The sequence below is a fragment of the Temnothorax curvispinosus genome, unplaced genomic scaffold, assembly GCF_003070985.1.
Source record: "Temnothorax curvispinosus isolate PA1 unplaced genomic scaffold, ASM307098v1 QBEX01000525.1, whole genome shotgun sequence".
NCBI lineage: Eukaryota > Metazoa > Arthropoda > Insecta > Hymenoptera > Formicidae > Temnothorax > Temnothorax curvispinosus.
This window is the reverse complement of record NW_020210305.1, coordinates 2,298,057-2,319,592: the sequence shown is the minus strand read 5'-3', so window position 1 is coordinate 2,319,592 and position 21,536 is coordinate 2,298,057. Positions and strand designations below refer to the sequence as shown.

The 21,536-nt window shown below is 38.8% G+C and overlaps 1 protein-coding gene and 1 long non-coding RNA gene across 3 annotated transcripts in view; one reads left to right on the top strand and one right to left on the bottom strand.

The window, feature by feature from the left end:
- The window catches only part of LOC112454707, a 218,199-nt gene that overhangs the window by 38,181 nt on the left and 158,482 nt on the right, over positions 1–21,536 (bottom strand). The window lies entirely within an intron of this gene.
- LOC112454691 (cell adhesion molecule 2-like) overlaps positions 1–21,536 on the top strand; it is an 82,980-nt gene that overhangs the window by 17,974 nt on the left and 43,470 nt on the right. For both annotated transcript variants that reach the window (XM_025016210.1, XM_025016219.1), the window contains exon 3: positions 16,003–16,078. In XM_025016210.1, the coding sequence (XP_024871978.1) occupies positions 16,003–16,078 (76 nt within the window). The remainder of the gene's footprint in view (positions 1–16,002; positions 16,079–21,536) is intronic.

The following is a 21,536-nucleotide window of genomic DNA, read 5'->3' as shown; positions in this document are numbered from 1 at the left end:
AGAGAGAGAGAGAGAGAGAGAGAGAGAGAGAGAGAGAGAGAGAGAGAACCCAGTTTTCAAAGAACCACTTTTGTCTGGCGCTCCCGTCCGTAACATTTCGCTGAATTTTTAGGGATGCTCCGTGATTTGCAACGGATGCGAGAAATTTCATATTTCATGAGAGCCGGCACACGCCGCTCGGTGTGCGAGCACCGCTCTCGCGCTTCTCGGGATAAAAATTTACCTCTCAAGATGCCTCGTCTACTTGTTGGTTTCCGACAAAATTTTTCTAAAATGCGAGAATATTATGCCTGAAATTTATGAAGCGCGACCACCAATCTTTGCTAGATACAGGTACGGGTAAGCGAAAAGACACGGGCATTTTGCAAACGCTGTAGAATGGAGAGAGGAATCTGGCCATGGTCCAGAATAATCCCGAATTCCGTGGACGATGTCTGTTCGCCGAAAGTAAAGCCATACGTTTGACGACTCCTTTTCGTAAGTCGGTCATCCGACAATGCTAGCGGAGAATATATGATTATAAAGGACCGTAGGAAAGGAAGATTTTTATAAATGTTAGATTATGTTTATTTTGATTAGAATTATTCCGATTTATAACATTAAAGTTTATGAATAATATAATTTTTCAACTGGTGAACTTAGAACATCTTTATATATACAAATAAAACGATGTTTAATTCCCCTATGCGCACCACGTTTCTATAATAACGATGGAATAAATAATAGGGCAATAACGACAAATGATAGCACTAACGATAACAATGGCAAACATGTAGCATGTTGTACGTTGCTATAATAATCGATTGAAAATGATATTGATACTAATTATAATAACAATGACCATGAACATAAATTGAAATTTGTAAACTGTTATAATAGGCGATCACGGTAAGCTATTAAAGTATGTTTGCCCAGTGCTTAATAAAGGTCCGCGTGCCAATCGAATAGCAATGTACGGTGGTATTTATATTATAATTTATTCGCACATCCATTTTCTATTAGATGATCTTATTAGCATTGTTATCGCGCGAGAGTACAATTCTTTTCTTACTTTGTCAATAACGTGGAAAGGTTTAAAAAGTCACACAAATAAACTGTTAATTTGGTATTGGCATTGATAGTGCATGTTATCGAAGTACTGATAGGAATCGCTATTATCAATGGCAATAATGGAAATATAAGCATATTCGTCTGAATATAAAATACACTCAAATATAAAACATGCCATGTAGTAGCTCATATTAATTGTAAACACATATTGTTACGTGCGTATTATTTTCAATCGATAAGTTATATTATATCAGAAACGTAACATATTATATGGACTATATCTCTGCGATATTATCCCTTTTATGCCAAAATCATGAATGTGCAAATTTTCACCTTTTGAGTAAAAATGTGGGGTGAATGTCTTGTTCCTAATTGTATGCCTAAACGATGAATGTGTACGTGACATAGCAATGTACACGTGTTATTATCCTCTAAGCTGATTTTGATCTTTGAATTATCTGATTACATTTTCATCCAATTGTAAATTTCCAAAATTTATCGAGTTGCCTATTTATGGTATTGGTATAAGGAGGGCGATATAATGCTTGCGACAGATATTAATTGGACAAAAAATTAATTTTACACAGGACGTAATAATCGCAATACTGTCTTCGTTTCTAAAATTATTTTCGAAAACTGATATTAATGCCATAATGCATAATAATAAATTAACAATTTTGCATAATAAATTATTATTAACGAATTGATTATAATTTCCTGCGGGCGTTTCAATTTAAATATCTAATTTTCTAAAATTTACATTTTATTTATACATTTAACCAGCATTGTTAATGACGTATATATAGAAAACATCCTAAAATCCACAGAGAATTCCTGGAAGCCGAATTAAGGATTATCGCGAGCGCATGGTACATCGTTGTATTACCAATAATAAACGCGGTATTACCAATATGACTGTGCTCATAGTCAACGAGTAATATGCGGTTGTTTACCGTGATCCCTCATTAAATATTCAAATGCATCGAGCGACGTCGGTCGGGCGATACCCTATGCGACGAGCGATCAGTGGCGCGTATAGAACGTCGCACGAAAGCACTCGAAAACTTACCCTCTCTCGTGGGTGAAAGCACTCGAAAAGTCGCGCGACTCCACGGGCACAAGCACGTGAAATCACACGACAATGTAATATCACCCTTCCTTGACAGGCGCGAAACTTAATCACGCGACCGTCGGGATTTTCCTCTTCCTTCTTTTCTCTCTTTTTTTAAATAACCATTTTCGGCACGCGAAGCGGTGGTAATATCGTTACATCGCCGACCCCAAGGACCATGGTGATCGGTGGACCGTGGTTTCTTGGATTTTACAAGGCGCCTTTACCGCGCGACGCTCTCCACAAATCACCCGGAATCGCCAATTTAAGGAAGCGACGCGAAACAGCACCGAGTATTCGAATCTTCTCAGCTGCACGTACCGAGGAATGTAATCTGGCGAATGCGAATTCTCGCGAAAAGTGGCTCGTAGGTTTCGAGCTTTTAAATTGCCTTCCTATAATGGCTGTCCCTTGTGCTAACTCGAACTCTCCATGCCGTTAAAAATATTAAACATGAGGAATGATAAAAATTCCATGTTAATAGCTCTATAAACTCTCTCATAAATAACGCAGAAGATAATGTTCCGATAAGGTATCATTCAAACTTCTGTGTGACCCAAATTAACAACAAACGAATTGCTTAATAAATGTTTGCTTATATTTCTCATCACGTTTGTGTTCATTAAGCCGTTTCTATTGATCGTCAACAATTAACGTGACCTGGTTGAGACATTTATAGAGAGAGAAATGTAAACCTATATTCGATGTCAGATTAAAAATATATTAACCGATATTAATTATTATTGATTGTGATACTTCGTAAGAGTCACATATACTGCTCCAGCGTGACTTTAACATTACGTAAATTTCATATTTCCAAAGTTCATCAGAATCACTGGAAAGCCCGACATTTGTGGCGATTAATTTATTCCACCTAGCTCGTGCGCCATCAAAAGGGGCTATAGCTTGTTATCGCGAGCGAGATAATACATTTTTAACTTTGCTAACCGCCGCAACCTTGTTCCTTCCGCAGATGTCATCGCTAGCGAATAAACCCGTTCCTTTTTCCATTACTATCGCGGATTTCATTTTTGTTATTACTCCTCGTTGAGCCGCATTTAAGTCCGTTTACACTGTTGAAAACGGTCGCCCATTGTTTGCAGTCTATTCGTTCCCTTCTTGTCGCGCTTCAGTCTCCTTCCTTCTTTCTCGATACCGCCATTATCGCGGTAGATGGAAGGGTTATATGTACCTTGCCATCCATGGTGTCCTTATGCGAAGTAGTATAGTCAACTTGTTCCACGATGGTCTCTTTATAAATATCAGATGATTGGACTTTAGTTTTAACCCGCTTTGTAAAGAATAATTATAACACAAAAGGTTTTATATATTAGAATCTTTTTCAATGCTTTGGGAAATATAAAAGTATTTGTATCTTGATGAAAATAAAAAAAATGTATATATTAACATTATTTTTGGGGAAGATTACTACTTTGATACATTTAGAAATCAAACAGCAAAGAAATTAAAAGAAGATTATTTATTAAATATAGCATAAAAGTTAAATATAGTATAAACTTTTCGTCCTACAATTGGGATTAGCATTAATTTATATACAATGTATTATGCTGTATCAACTCAAAAGTTTCTGAGTTTTATAAGTATATGTAATTTTCTGTACCATTTCCGTTCACGTTTCCCATTCATATTATATTTGCATTCTATCTTCACACAGCTAAATAATTCTGCAAACTTGAAAATGTGTAAAGAGTCACATCTATTCCTCATCGTTTAAAGCTTGTTTCTTTTGCAATTGAAGTAAATTTCTACAATTAAATTTTTCAATTTGTGTGCCGATTACATTTGCATTAATTATTGTGATCTGTTGTCATAATTATTTTCTATTCTGTTCATTAATATTAATCCAAATTCATATTCGGATTAGTTACGAGTATAGTGGCGACAGAATTATTCATACAGTTGTTGCACGAACGAGCATTAACATCTGATTGATCGACAAAACCTATCATTACGCTAGAAATACGAAACTCCTCATCAGTTACCTTTCTCATAAATGTTTCTCTTGCAATGGCGAAGGTGCTGCGTTATCCTTGCCTGAAAGAATGACACGTGAAACGTGCCCAGTGTAACCAACTTCTGTGTTACTTCGCACATGAAAAATATCCGTACTGTTTTGAGTACATAGAACAGTGTATAAATATTTTATCAATGGAACTTAGCAATGTACTTTACTCCGTTCTTTCTCTTTCTCTCTTTCGTAAAATTAAAGAAATTAATAATAAATCTAGTATAATTATTAAAATTGATTTCACAACGAGATTTACAGCACAGGATTATTTTCAAATTGTTATTTTCAAGCTATTTTCAAAGCGCGCGATTGTAGCGTATTTTCCAATGCATTTTAGTTGCGGTAACGGCGAAATATCGTCGGATTATCGTCAATACGATATCGTGTTCGCGAATACGAGCCCGTTGGAGCGTTTTCGAAAAACGCCAACCCACGCGACCACGAGCGCACTCGTGCCGCGGTAATTAATATTAATGCCGACCTGCGTTTCGGCTGAGTCAGCGGCAGGACGCACCACCAGCTAACACGTGACGGCCTCGAGCCGTCTCGACGCACCGAGCGCGACGGGTAACACACAGGGGGCAGGATAGAATCGATAGTCATAAAGCACGCGAAAAACTACCTGCTCACTCGGCGTAGGTGAAACGCCCTCGTCTCCGGTTTCTGCATTTCCGTCGTAACACCTCCCTGCTCCTATCCCGACGGCATTGACTGGTTTCTACACATCCGAACCAGCATCCTATCCCTTCGTGGAGAAGGTGACGAAAAAAGAAAGAGAAAGAAATAAAGAGAGCGCGATGGAGAAGAGAGAATGCCCCGTGCACTCGAGGGTGAAATGCGCCCCGATGGCATTACTTGTGGGTTGTATAACCTTATACGGGAGAGTCACATCCCCCTTACACGTAGATCCCTCCGTAGTATCTAACCGTCCACGTCGGGCGAGCACCGGGGGCGCGAGGTAGTCACGCCATGAGCCGGAAATGACCCCTTCCCCAATTCCCGCGCCTCAGGCCCCACCGAGGGTCGTAAAGACAAAAATCGGGACTCTTATCACCGGACAAATTTATCACCGTAAGTACCGTGAACGTGTGTGCGCGCGCGCGAGCGCACGCGTTCGTGGACACGAACGAGGGGCATAAACGAGACGAGGAGGTGACTTTATCCGACGATTGTCCAGCCGCGGGCAACAATTATTTTTCCTATATCCCGGAGTCGTCCAGTGCGACGACCAGTAAAGAGTGAGGATCAGAGAGAACGGAGATTATGCGAGCCAATCTGATTAAAAAAATGTTCACGACCCTCCAGAATTGTTAATAGATTTCTTATAGATCGTTTTCTTTTCCTGCGGAAATATCTACGTATTTCCTCTGACAATAGCTGTCCATTAACTCCTGCTTTTTTACAATGTCTACCTTCTCTAATCTGATTCTCTTCTTTCTACATTGTTTCTTTTATTTTTCTTTTCATTTATTTCATTGTAGCCTTCGCCTGTTATTTCTCCCTTTTTTCTTCTTTTATATATAATTCTCTCTGTATATAATATTTAATTATACTCTCTTATATTATGATTATGTGATTTCATCATTGTAAGAATATTTATAAAGCATCAATTCTTACCAATGTACTTCATTAAAAAGGAAATAAATAAAATAAAAGTTTCCAAAGCTTCTTTGTAGATAAAATTGTTTCAATATATTATACATATTAGCCATAACATTTAAAACAAAGTGTTTGGCAAGCTTTTAATCGCTTGGGCTTTTAATAAGATGACTGATTTGTAAGTAGAAGAAAATTAAAATGAGATTGATACACGATGACTGAAAAGGAATTAATAACAATTAAATGCAAAAGCTTGGTGAATAAAGCATGTTCGGAAGCAATTTTATTCGAAAAATTTTCTCGTCTTCCAGCTGAGAAGCTTTCGTTTTCAGATATGTAGATGGTGCCATTTAAATTCCGAGAAGAGCAAAGCGTGTGGCAATTCGTCAATGTCAAGGCAATGCGGCTGCCAGTATGCAGTCGTGCATGTAACCTGCGTATCTTAGCGGCGTGTAACGAAACAGCGATATTGAGTTTTGAAGTAGTTTAACCACAAGAGAAAGTTTCTCAGATAGTGATGCAAAAAGAAAGAAAGAGAGAGAGAGAGAGAGAGAGAGAGAGAAAGAAAAAGAAAGTATCGATATGTAATATATCGTTGCAGTTTATGATAACCAGTTATAAGAATATCGGTTATTTCATTGTATTTGCATCTCATATTTCGAAAATCTTATATTGAATTCAAAATGTGTATGTATTCCGGAAAGTTCCCTGTAAAGTCCATCGTTGAATTTTTAAAATCGAGATTTAAGACACCTTGATATACGATTGAAAGCAATCATTAAGAAATAAATCAAAATTTTTTAGAAAATGAAAAATCTTTTCATCAGGGTTATTAATTTTCCTTTGAGACGAGTTGATCTAATTTTGCTGGATTTTCCTTATCTTCACAGGCTTTTAATAGGAACTTTCGAGCAGACGGTGCATGGGAGCTCCGATGTGCGCGCGCGTTAGTATGGAATTCACGTTGGAAGAGCTTTGGAAACTTATTCTCACGGTACGTACAATTATTTCGTCGGTTCGTCGAAATAATCGTGCGAGAACCGTTGTTAACGATCGTTGTTCTATCTACTATCATCCTCGGCGAAACGCGAGTCCAGACGTCAGTTTAAAGTCGCATCAGCTCGAACTTCCTGCGGCCGGATATCTAATTATGCGCTCGTTTCCGCGACGAATAAAGGAGAAATAATTCTATAGATATCACGTTTCTCCCATAGGTATCTGTAATTAGACGACCGAGGATCGTATCGAGCGAGAGCATACATTCTAGCCCGCGCGGTTTACCTATATCTACGTCGACAGGAAACGTGAACGCCGCGCGCGTGGTTAATATCTTTGCTACCTATAATAACGCGAACGATCGGCATTTGTTTCTATTCTCGTTCTCGCAATATTACCGCGGTTATCTACGCGAGCTGGGCGAGTTTAGAACTCCAGGGATCTAAACCTAGACGATAGAGCAAGTAATGTCTTAAAAAAAATATAATAATATCTATATCTTTTTATATACTCTAAGAATAAAAGCAGAGTAAATGTTTTATTTACAAATTATTATTTCCGATTTACAGCCAGCTACTGACAATTAGAAAAATTGAAAGAGACAAATAATTGTATATCTGTTTGGCTAAACTTTTCACAATAAACCGAGATTGCTCAAATCGCTTTCCGTTGAATTTACCATTTAGTATGCTTTCAAAGTAACCACGATGCACAGCCGTGAAAAGTGCACAGCCGGGAATCGTGGACTTTTCATAGCTGGATCGCGCCCGAGAGAGCGACGATTTTCGGAATGGCACGGAAGAGCGAAACGCAGGCGGGGAAGGAGGGAAGAACGTATCGCGCTATTCTCTGTTGTCCCCGGCGCGACAATTAAACTCGAGGATTACAGCCGTGGACGAGAGTCCGCGGTACGTCGTATCGCTATAATGGAAACGTTAATGTCGAGCGTCGCTCTTCTAGTCACGTGAAGCTCATCTGAATACGATAATGCCCGGTCAGCCGGCCGACCATTGCCTTACCGTGTCCCCGGCCTTACATTCTCCGTGGCTTTAATTCCGAGTGCACGAGTGTTACGTATAAGGAGAGCATCCCAGTTCGTGTAGCGTGACCAGATACGAGTCTTAACCCATTCGGACAGGTGGTACGGGATAAGATAAGGGAACTGTCAGGTACTTCTCTTTATTGGGATACAATCTAGTTCGGTTAATCAAACGTGCGGTCTCGTAAAAGAAATGGACTTGTCATTGGCGGACAGTTATCCAACGTGACCATCGCGCTTGTAACGTAAAACTCTGCATCTGCCGTAGAACTCCGTTGAAACCATGAGCCCGTTAATCAGGCGAGCACTAATGCTTTTATCGGTAGTTCGAGTGTACCGGACTTATTCTGTGAACATTTCTACTTTAGGAAAAGATTACCTGCGAACCACCTGCTCGCGAATATTTTCTCATCAAGCAGCATTTTCACCAGTAATTTGATAACGTAGTGAAGATTACTATTTAATGCTTTACGAGAAATTAATGCACAAACTTTTCAGCGACTTAACTCTCGCTTTTTTATATGTTAAGAATATCATATTTCGCTGGTGGTCGACGGTGGTCAAATGTTTGAAGACAGTTCTGGTCGGTACAATCGCCGCTAGAATAACTATGTAGGAAAGCGACGGAAAATAGAATACACGTAAAGTTTGTTCGATGTGAACACACGACCGGGAAGAGTTAGCGGGCCTCTTGCGTGATAAGTAGAATAGTCTAAAACAACTATAGCCGCGCACGTTGAAGCACTTATAACTTTTACCACTAGGTCCTCAAGCGAATTATTGTGATAGGATGATAAGCTTTCAGATAATCAAATTATTCAGTCAAACTAAATATTATCGCGTAGCGTGGTGGTACCTTAATGCATTCTCTTGAATATCAATGTTCTAACTAATTTATGTCCATTTTCGTCATTTACGAATTTGAATTTCATATATTTTATTATTTATTCATTTTATTATTATATTTGTCAATTTGCGTTATTATTATATCTTTTACTATATGAAAATGTACAATTTTAAAACTTCGGCTCTTTTTCGATCGCTTTCATTACAGTATTATCTTTTGTCGTTAAAGATTTTTTTATCTATTTTGCAGACTTAATGACCAAAAAATATATAAAAGCTAATAATTAATTATGTTTAACTACCGTAAGGATGCAATCATGTTTCATGAATTGGCAAACGTTTGTCGGAATCTAGTGTGGTGAAATACATGAACGTTGGAAGCCGGGTCAATAGAAGTCGCGTTTAACGTCGCGAACGAATATAAAGGACTTCCACGGTTAATTCCTCCTTTATCCAAGCTAGAAAGCTTAACCGTCCGTTCTGGCGCAAAGGAGTTTGCGGTACTATATCGCCTAGAAGCTGAAAGCGACTAATTATTTTTTATTTCAACCGCCCGGTCGCCAGACAAAGGCCCTATTGCTCGTCGCGCGAGCGCGACCATGGACAATTTTATACTCGATTCCTTGGGCTTTCTCTCTCTCTCTCTCTCTCTCTCTCTCTCTCTCTCTCTCTCTCTCTCTCTCTCTCTTTCTGCTTGTGTATTTTTACATTACGTTCTTGCTATTCTCGTTAATCTCGCGTTCCAGACAGAACTACTTTAGACTGATTTTCTTTCCTCAGTTTTTTCCGCCGATTCGTTAAGAGATCGTCCGAAGCAATTTCTTCAAAATTAAATCTCTACACACATATATATTATAGAATCGTGAGGTTACCCATATTATAGTTGAATATCGTTGCAGGGATTATTTTCAATTTTCTTTTTGACAGATATAATCGTCTCCATTAAATTTATCAATTAAAATTCATCAAAATGTAGCAAGTTTTTATTCCTTGAAACTAATGTCAGATAAAAAGAAGGGATCTAATGATCTAAGGAAACATTAAAAATAAAATCTTGATCATAGTTTTTAATATTTATTTATTTTACATGTAAAAAAAGAGAAATTTATTCTTATTAGGTTACATTAAAAGATAAAAAAATCGCAACATATATCTCTTAGATGCGTATATACAATTTATGGAAGATGCATATGCATCTACATCCCAGAGATACATATCTTAATGTCATGCATTCAATATTGAGATTCAAGATTGGAGAGATAGATACTAATTCTCGTTAAGTGGAAAAAAAATTGATGATGCGGAGAAAATTAACGGCACTGTTTCGGCTGACATGGCAAATTTATATTGGCCGACGTAGCTGTTTCGTCAATTAGTTGCCAACACATCGAATCAAGACTTATATGTGTATATAAGTCTGTTCTCTGGCGCCGGATGACAATGATCGTGCGAGTAAGAGCGAAGAGCGCTTTGAATGCCGCGAGTCAGGGACAAAGCGACTATTACGTCGCGCGGAAAGTGCCGTTGAATTATTCAGGGCACTGTTCTTCTGTTATGCACAGGCGGTAGAACAAAGAACTGTGATACATCAATATCTGTGCAAGTGGAATAACTAATATTCGTTTTACATACCGTGTAATTACATATTATGTAGGCGCCGTCGAGAAATAGGCCAGTGACGGTGCATCCGTATATCAGGTCGCGAGATAACGTTGCCCGCTTCGATTACATAACAATGACAATGATATAATGGGTGAAAACAGAGGGAAACCGATCAGCGCGCGTGAATTCGCCGAACGGAATTTTCGAAATAAAGCCGGAGCTCTGGCGTAACTATGGTAATGATTCCGCGCAAAAATGGTACGGGCAAAAGGGCACGAAAGGAAAAAGCGTTTGCACGCGATGAACCGCGGCATGACGACGACGGGCCGATAGCTCTGAAAAGCCAGGGGTCTCGGGGCGGATCGCACGAAAACGATGACGCGCAGGCGAGTATCATCGATTCGACATCGCAACTCGTTTGCTCGGATAACGGCGCAGTGCGGTAAATTCGCCGAGGAACAACAAGCGCGTTTTGTTGAACTCGGCAGAAACAGCGAATTAGGCGATCCTATCTCACCGTTACTAGAAGCGATAACAAAAATCGCCCGCTCGGTTCCTCACTGTCATACCCGCAGTCATTATTCGATTTACCGAGGTGAATTTGATGATCACGCACTTGGCTTCGTCTCATCAAGCGGTTTGTTGATATTTACGACAGCGAACAGATTGGATGATAGACGAGAGTTTTATTAACCAAAGAATAAGAATCAAATGACATCTAATCATTAAAAATGTTATTTTTATTATAAAAAAAAAACATTTTGCATTTGAGAAAGAGAAAAAGAATGGAATGCGAAGTAAACAAGATTTTTTCTAGAAAGGCATCTAAAATACAGTTTCGTGTCTTAACATATCTATCTTAATATTCCACATTTTTATCTTCTTATTTACTATGTGTTAATTAAATCCTGTAAGCTGCGCTTAATGTATACTGAATTACTGCTCTTGTGATATCTTTTGTAAGTAAATACGGAATTTTAAATGTTTTTTGTTGTAATCCCAGAACATCATTTGTGGCATTTAGCCGGTATTTGACTTTTACCCTACAATTTTGCATCCCTCGCTCGGTCGCGTCTCTTTCGGCCAATTGAAAGACAGCGACGAAATGACAGGCTACACAAACACGTGCGCGTGGCACGAATTAATTAAAACACAGCAGGGTGAGACGCGGCGTCGGCCGTCGCGTCGGCGCCGACTCACGGTGTTCCGCCTGTGATAAAGGACAGGGAAGCGTCGTTATTAATCCGCGTAAAATTAATGTCTGCTTATAATGAATTTCAACTTCGTTCCGGGAAAGCCACCGTAACGCAGAGGGCTAGTCTGTCTCTCCCTCTGTCTCTCTCTCTCTCTCTCTCTCTTTTCCCCGTCCCTCTCTCTTTCGCTCTCTTTCTCACTCTCGTAACGCCCGAAACGCGGACACTGCATAAATTAAAGATACCTCGGTGTGCTGCCCCGACTTGCAAGAAGTTTTAACGATAGCGCTTTTTTAGGTGCGTTATTACGCCGCTGTTAGATAAGTCAGTATTAAAATAGAGTCCTGCTGCAACGGGGCATGCCTACCCTCTTTCGTCGTTCCTCTATCCACTTCCTCTATGCTTCCTCCCCGCGCATATGTCCATTATGCAGAGCTATCACATTTTATGGTGTGGTTTCATTTCTGGGTCTTAGTATGTTATAACACGCATATTCATCGAGACCCTGTTAAAAATTCTACAATCTCACTTTCCGACGTGAAATATGATGATAAGGAGATGAGACTTCGAGCCTTGTGATTGCGCGGACTACGTTAAACTACATAAAGTTTAATAATGGATCCCGAGGTGACAATGTCTGTATAATTCGCGAAGCGGATTGTGAGATTTCGCGAAAATAAAAATAATGTTATTATAGGCGAATAGAATAATTAAAATTTTAATTTTTGAAAATAATTTGTGAAGCAACAACAAAAAATTGAACAAATTTAACAACTTTAGAAATATTCTACGGAAAGGATATCAACGCGGAAGTTACAGTGAAATTAGCCTGTCATATCCTCAGAAATAGCGCTCTCCGCATTGTCTGGTACAAGAACAACATAACTCGCGCTAACACGGTAATACATAGTCCGCGCGCGAAGGGTGTCTCTTAATGTCGTTTAGAGCAAGAACAAGGTAGTTTCGGGGTTACACTGACTGATAAAGTGGCATTGTCGCGTAAAGTCTCTATCCGTGTGAGATTGTGTATGTCGTACAAAGAAATTCTTAATGTAGATGAAGATTTATGATAAACGTAAAAAACCGACAAATAAATAAGCATATTTAAGAATAAATGCAATATCAAATGTCACATGATATTAATTTTTATTTCAAATTATCTTCCAGCTTCTAATTTTTTAATTGTTTTCTGTATTATCTGTATTTTAATTATTTTTTGTTACTAAAAGATTGTCATATCCTCAAATTCTTTCTTAAGAAAAAAGACTCAAAGATACAAAGAAAAGCTTATCCATAATCTTATTGTTACGAGCTATCTCCAGACGGCGCGAGGCATTGTTATCACAAGAAAGTAAACTATCGATTGTTCAAAATTCTCAATGCAAATTTTAGTACAATTGTTAAATCATCGTAGGCGGAGAGTCTACGATATTCGTAATCGTTCTCCCGAACATACCGAGTTTCGTGAAGAGGCGACGGCTCCGACAGCTATGCAAAGTCGAATCCCGGCGCAATTAATTCTCGAGCCAAATCGAAGCACGATCCTTTCGATGGAATACAATCGCGCTCTCTCGGCCGGCGTCACGACCAAAGATGACTCGTCCAGAGAGAGGTCGTTTATCTCTCTTGAAGCTGATCATATAATTCAACGGTCGAGGCTAGAATACATATCGGAAGCGAGGACGTTATTGTTAGGCGATGGATGCGCGTAGTGAAACGAGAACCGGCGACGATCGGTAAGACGCAAATATCGTTAAACGCGTCCTCGCGATTAAACTACGAAATTAATCGGACATTCACGAGTTTTATGCTCGTTCGATGCATTGACAATCGAGTTACTGTCTTCTCGAGTTGCGGATAACAGCGTAACGTCACATCGTTAACGTAAAACGCGTTCGTTATTCCCCGTTTGTTCGGTGCTCAACTGCGCCGACCCGTTCTATTTTAACGACTTCAATGACAATCACGTGGATGGATAACCCTACGCTCACGTTTTGCTTCGCAAATCGCTATCCGACGCTATTCGATATGCCCACAGAATATCAAGTAAAAGAAACGTGTTTAGAAAAAATTAATATGATGAATAATTGTAATTTTGAAAGAGGAGAGTTAATATTCAAGTAAGATACGTTTGCGTAATTTAAATCACGACATGTAATTTATTTGGAACGGTACAAGGATTAAGCTCATAAGTGCTGTAGCTTCAGAAAATACGGTGGAGTGGAAGAGAATAGCATCGATTTTCGCTCGTAATGCCCTAAAAACCGCACACAATGTGTTACACTGGTGTGCTGTGGGCAGTTCTCTCTTATCTAATCCTCTTAGGGTGATCTCGAAACTCGGATTCGCCTCGGACCTACGTCACCCGTAGCTTGCTTCTGACAGGGCATAACAATTTCCACCAGATGAACATTACCAGTTTACCAGTTTACTTTGCCGGATATATGCAGAATCGAGAAGCAGACCAAGTCCTTCTTCGTCTCTCTTCTCCCCTTCTCCAATTACGGAAGCTCGTGAGGTTTCCGCAGAAAGTTTCGGTTTGCCCGACGTTTCTCGTGCGCGCGTCGCTGGCTAAACTGTTTAGACGTGTCCTAGGACGGGCGAAAACTTCGAAGTGACGTTCGAATTTTGGTACTTACCATGTCGAGTAAAGACATCGAAAGCTCCAAAGGATCGACAGGCCGGCAAAAGGGTAAGAAGATAGACATTGCGGCTGGGTCGCGAGAAGTGAAATATACTTCGTCGTGTGACGGGAAGTTGGAGAATTGAAATGATATATTTATAAAGTAGACGTTTGACATTCTATTGATATTCATAGCTTTCCATTCATAGCTTCGAGAGTGCATGATAAACTATCAATACTTATTAGATTTGCAATATTAATAACTTTATAATTTAATTTTACACGTCAATTAAATATTTTAAAGTTTAAATTGAGTAATTTTAGTCGTTACTTTTTATAATTTAATACGCACACTTTTTGCTCTTGATTCGATAGAGTGACCGGAGCGCAAAGTAGCGCTTGTTACCATCAACTTCTATCAAAGTTTTACACGCATCAATATTTTGCCGTTTTAATCTGAGTATGGAATAAACTCTCATCTCTCTCTCTCTCATTGCTGTCACTCACGGAATATAGTTCTGGCTTTATTCTTATACGCTGAAATTAATATGTATTCGACGTCTTCGTCTTATGAACTGTCTACGGGTTACATTTACGAGACAAGACCGGCACGGGCGTCTGGAATGTTCTAACCTCCACATTTAATCTGGTACTGAAAATTTCAGCTCGTCTCTGCCTAGGAATTCTTGCTCTTAACCTTTTTGCTCTTCACATCCATTCCCGTTCTTCTGACAGCGGCGACGACGACAACGACGACGACGACAACGGCAATGACGACAAAGTTAGATACCGACCTCTACTAGTCGTTACATGTGCATACTTATGTACTCTACGTATACATATAGTTTGCTACGCTTAAAAAATAGAAGAGTCGAGTTTTAGACCTTCTATGTTGCTCAGCAATTTCTCTGTAGTTTTATCTGGTGGAATGAAAACTCGTTTGATTATTAAAATGGGGATCTTAGTTGGTTTATAAAAATCGTTGAATTCTGGTGCAAGCACGTCAAGAGGAGAGAAGATGAAGGAAGGTAAAAAAGCAGAGCAAACTACGAAAGACGTTCTAACAAAGTCTATCTTCCATTATTTGAGCATCTAGCACGATCTACTTCCAATTCTCTGGATCATCCAATCGCGGCACAATTTTCCAAGCTTTGCCGACCCTCGTCACTATTGAAAGCTCCAGCCGAAGGTCGGGGCGATACTTCTTTGTAAAAAGATCCGCGATAGGTCGAGTACTGTGGTACCGTTTTTTTTAATACTTCTATTGTGCGCTTGGCAGTGGGTCAAGAGATTTACCGATTTAAGTGTGAAAGGAAGTCTCGCATTTGAAAATGTTCTCTATTCAAGTCGGGCTACATATCGGTAGCGAGTAATATTGAAGGAGCACTTGTTCGGGAGTTTCTGATCTAACTTGATCTAACAAGTAAACCTTTGCAACAGCTCCTTTATCTATTCTCTTAGAAACTTGGAAATCTAGAACTATAGAATAACTTAAAAGACGAGAGAGAGAGGGAGAGAGAGAGAAAGAAAGAGAGAGAGAGAGAGAGAGAGTGTGATGTATGTGTGTAATGTATTGTTATATATAATTGTAAATTTAACGTAGCGATAAATAGTTTATAATGTTGTCTCGATTCCGATTAAAATTTCGTCTTTTCCCCCAGTTACTCCGTTTAAACTATGCTAAATGCTTATATATATTTAGAACTAAACATCATTTCTTGATGCTTTTATTCCGAAAAAAGTATCTTTTTTATATACCTACTTTTATTATCGGCAATATAATCGAACACTCGAGGAATCGTTGTCGTGCATTTCTGGCGACATCGCATCGATAGCACCCCCAGGCGACGACGTATATACTCGCAATTGACATTTATGCGATCTCACGCGAACTTCTCTCTTTTTCTGTTTCAGTCGCTGCTCTGAAGCTACTTCACATAAATGTTCCGGCGTACACCCTCAGGGGCAGGAGCGCGCTTCTAGAATGCAGGTGAGAATGTTCGCCATAAGCTACGCAAACGTCAACTGCTTTCTGCGTGCGCGAAATAGTTGCAGTGTCAGCAGTAGTGCGTGTAATTCTGTCAGATTATCGTGGCACTTCATCTTATAAATGTAATATGAAGATCTTATCCCCTCGTAACGACATACATGCACTTTGAAAAGGAAGTGGGTTCGAATCTCAGAATAGTATTTCTATATTAGGATACTGTAATTTTTATCAAATTATTAAATAAATGTCGACAATTATTAAATAATTGTCGATTTTATTAAATCAACAATTTTAGATTTAGATTTAATATCCCTTCATATATGACAAATAATTTATTTTATATTTGACATCTTTCTGAATTACCTATAAAGAATATAGACGTCAGTATTAATCACTTTAAAGTTAGTATTAATCAATATTAATTAGTTTAAAGAGAGAATCATATGCGTAATGTATTAATAATAAAAACACGTTATTTTTAATTTATGGCCTTACATATTTAAAAAAAAGAGAAATTCACGTTTTTAAAAAAATTTTAAACAATTATTATTTCTTATTTGATTTCTTTCTCGATAAAGCACTCAATTATGAAAATATCACGGAGAATTTTGTTGTGAAAAGTCAAAACTTTTGCCTGCTTTTGTTCACAAAGCATACGACCGGGTTAAATAGATGCGCACCGCTAAGATGTGTTCTGCGACTTATCGATCGATATACACACTCTTATTTTATATAAGAGAGATAATGCAAGAGAGATAATGCGTATCTCATTGAAACAAGACGCTACTTTACCCTCATTACATAATTTCTGCATTTCTCCTCTCGGCATACCTATTACCTTCCTTTCGCTCCGGCACAGCCTCCCTCATTATTCTCTCCAATTACAACATCCGATTTTACGACGTACCTAACAAAATCTCGTTCGGCGAACTTCGTTAAAAATCTTTAATACCTTTCTTCAAACATTACGTTTAGGATCGTTGAAAATTGAGAAAACAATCTTTTTGGCTGGTGTTGTGTACAGATAATTTATCTCTTATATTATGCGCGCATTTTAAAAGCGTCCTCCGATAAAAATGACGGAGGACGGTGCGTTTTTGTCTTTCTTTTTCGGGACCGGAAGTTCAGAAAAATAGAGAATGAGGGAGAGTATACCGTGGCGCTGGAAGCGTACAGCATGAAGCCAAAATGTATTTCCGTACATTAATTTTACACTATTAATAAAGCAACATATTTTCGTACGTTGGTGAGCCGTGTGTTTTTCATCAAAAGCACAAAAATACGTAACTAGTGAAAAGACCTTTATGAGAAATTTAAATATATTGAAAGGAAAAAAAAGAAACGAGATATATCCTGTTTAATTTATCAAACATAGTAAAACATAGAATAGAATATTTATTGTTTAAAAAAATACAAAAAGATTTCTTAAGATTATTTAACATTCAGCTTTACAATGTTAAAAATAATCGACAGATAACATTAAGAGGAAAGACAAAGTACATGTTACATAGTTGGATTTTAGAACCTCCTTCCAGTTTGCCTGGCCTTCGCAATTTGCATCGGTCATGATTACGTTAGTCTTGCATTCCATAATTTAATTGATTTATTCCATTAATCAAGTTACGCCTACGTAAAGAAGACTTTCGAGGGCTAAATTTATCATTTTTCGAAGTGACCAGTCTGGTAACACGATCTCCTGCAATAGCATGCTCTTGTCGCGGCATAACAACGATAAATGATCGGTAGAGAGTACGGTGGCGTAGGACTCGCTAAATAATTCGCGCGCACGGTATATACGGACCGCACAATAAAACCGAAATATCGCGGCATAATCACTAATGTATACTAACCCAGGCTCCAAGCCAGCGGGCGTGAATTCTCTATATGTATGCACAGCGTGCAGGTAGCGCGGTGTGCGGTGGAACCCGCTGTTCGTTCGTTACAACGCAAATGGTAGATCGTAATGAAGGACTAGACCTCCCAACGGATAGTAGATTTTACACGTGCGCCGAAAGCGAAAAACTATACCATCACTGTTGCATCGACAGCACGGGATACGGGAGCGCGTGCAAATTCCATTTCCATCTGGAATTATTAAGACCGCGAGCGGTAGGTAGTAGTGCCGTAGAGAGGAAGATACGCGAGGAGATCGAACGAAAAATAGAAAAGAAGAGCCGGCGGGATAAACCCGGCGGGAAATGCGGTCACAGAAGAGACAATACAGAAGACGGGACCGTTTCTCGTCGCATTTACTCCGCGAAGGTAAATCGTGTAAGCGGAACTCATAAAAGCATCGGTAAGAAGCGAAGCAATAAAGTACGTATCGAGTTTGCGGTTAATGTTAAAGGAAAACGATAAATAAAATTACAAATAAAAGCGGAGACCACGAGAAGAAGGAAGTGGATAGACGGGTACGGTGATGGGGAGGGAGGGTGGGTTGCGAGATGCAAGTCGGATCGAAGAAATCTCGATACTTTTCGAGTCTCTTCGTAGTTTATTTATTTACTCGCCTACGCGGAGATAGGTCCGTGCGGGGAAACTTCTCGCCCTTTCTCCTGCCGCGCCTTTTCCCTTCCTCATCCACGACTTTCTTCCTGCCGGAAAAAGATGCCCCTCGGTCCCTAACTCGACCGTGAGACTCGTAAACTCTCGCGAGATTTCTCCGCGTAAGTTCTTCACACAGACGTTCTGGACGACTGCCGTACTGCCGTGCGATCGTTTCCTCTAATCTTCCGATCGGAATTCCATCGCCGACGTTGATGGCTGCTGCTACTGCTGCTGTGGCGACGGATCGAAACCGTCAGGAGAGAAAAAGAAAGAGGGGAAAAAGAGAGGAAAAAAAAAACGAAAAGAGAAGAGGGACGCGGAGAACGAAAGAAACAACGAGCCGTTAGTCAGCAAAACTCGTTTCAGCTGAACGATCCGTCATCAAATATGGGAGGAGGAAGAAAGAACGGAGAGGATCAGAAGGAACAGAAGAAAGAAGCGATCGCCCAACGTAGAAAGGGAGCACCTTGAAGGTCTACCAAAGGCCATGGATTTTCCACCCCTTTGCGTGCGCCCGGAATATACGTGACAGATCGATCAGCCCTTCGCAGTATGTATTCGCGACACGAATACATGATGAAACGTGCGACTCATATGGCTTGTGTTGTCTGGTATTCGATAGCTGATTCGCGGTCGGTTAGTTTATTATCATTTTTGTGACAATAGCAAATTGTAACGATAAATACGTTGACGAGAAATCAGATACATCAAAAGGATAAGGTTTAAAATTCTATTTTGAGAATGTTAACATGTTCGTTTGCTTTTTAAATGGCATAATATTTTTGTCTTTTTTTTTTTCATTTCTTATTTTTTATTTCTCGATCCAAGTATTCTTATTTCTTATCTCTTTATTTCTTACATTTTTATACATTCAACTTCTTACTTGTTTATCCGTTAATAAAAATGAATGTATTAATTAAATTAATATATTTTATCCTATAGCGCACAACGATCGATCTTGCCGATCAATAGAGGGTCAACATGGTAACTGAACAGATAAAAGTAAAGTATTATTGTAAAATAACAGCAAATGATTATCACTGTTTTGTGCAATCAAGGTCACGATTTTCTACTATCTACTGTCGATTTATAAGCCTGCGATCTGTCTGTTCCAATACATTCTCACCCTTTCTCGGCCCTTGGGTCGGGACCATCCCGGTTACCCATGCCATCCACTAGATGGATGGTAATTGCATACCCTAAGTTATCACGGAATCGAAGTTTCTTCCGGTAGGAAACGACAAGCTTCACGGAATCTCTATTAGGAAGGCTCGATCGAAGTGCCGCGTGGACGTGTACTACGTACATACCGTTTAGTTTGTGTAAGAGTTGTGTAGTCACCATGTTTAGCTCGCGCACACCAACGTTCGTTTTCACGTAACCGCGGAATCACCTCGAGCGGAGGATAATTAAAGCGTAATTATATACTTGGCGAACGAGAGAAGGGAGGATGGGTGTAATGACGTTTAGTCGACACGTCGTAGATCTAAACGTCGTAATTGATGTGGTACTTAATGATCAAGAATATGATCGGTGCAAGATAGCACTGCAAGATATCACCGCGGAAATGTTGAAAAAAAAAAAAAAAATTACTTGCAGTCAGTATAACAACAAAATATATGATAATGAAAAATGTATTATGATAAAAAATATTTACGATTGTGTTGACAAAAATAGATAGTGTTATTTTTCGTTTTTTTGCAAACAATATTCAATTTTGTATTATTTGTACTAAAATTATTTGAACTAAAATAGTTATTTATTCTCTAACAACAAATGAAAGTATATATCATATAAATGTTTTAATGTTTAATTTAAAAAAAAAATGTTTAATTTAAAAAAAAATCTGTTTTAATTCTGTAAAAATTATCCTCGCCTTTTTTCTTTATATACAATTATAAAAATATAAGTACAAAAAAGTTAAATCTATGATTTATATATATTATTTGAAATCAATGATAAAATAAAATTAAATTTTGACAATTTTCAAATAACAGTCACAAAAAAAATTTGGTGTGAATTGGAGTAGTTCTTAAATACGAGGAACTTTTAAAATAATTTTTTTGGGATCAATTTTAAATGAAAAACTGTCATTTTTCTGACAAAATATATATTGATTGAAAAATATCTCTATTGCTCGTTCATAGTACAGGTTTTTTTTTTCGAAAAAACGACAACTCTTCACTCTAAACTGACACGGAAGATATTGTTATTCAAAAATGTCTCTTGTTCACAACTAGCTCTCTTCTCTCTCTCCCATTTTACGTAGCGAGAAATCATTTTGACGTATTTGCCTTTACGAAATTTGAACAAACGAAATTTATAGGTTTAACACTATAAGATACGATTACCGTCGCTTTGACCTTATATCTAATGCCAAGATATACATCGTCGAACCAACTCCATAAATTCGGCGTCCTAGGGCCTGCCGTGTGTCGCAAGGAGCGAAACGCATGAAGAGCGATGAGCTTGCCCGAAACTCGGCAAACCGTCCGGTAACACGTCGATTCGATGACCGAGCCGTGAGTTATTGGATTTCAAAGTTCGGAAGTAAAATTCGTCACATCGACCGCTGGCGAATCGGCGACGGCAGTGTACGCGCGGCACGTACCGTCGAATTGACTATTGCACTTTGAAACTCAATAACTTACGAACGAGAATCGACGCGACGCTGCGATATTGAATTCAAACTTTCCTGTTATTCTTATATGACGGACGATTTATCCCGCTAGAAAACATTTTCTCTTAGACGTTTCCGCGGTACTAAGAACCGATTCGAGACGTGTATCTCTGTCCAAGCAACCCTCATGGATCCCTTTACTCCGCGGCATTCGGCTTTGATCTCTATATTTAATAATATTGTTTATTATATTTTCCGAAATTTATTTATCATTATGTATTTATGGATAAC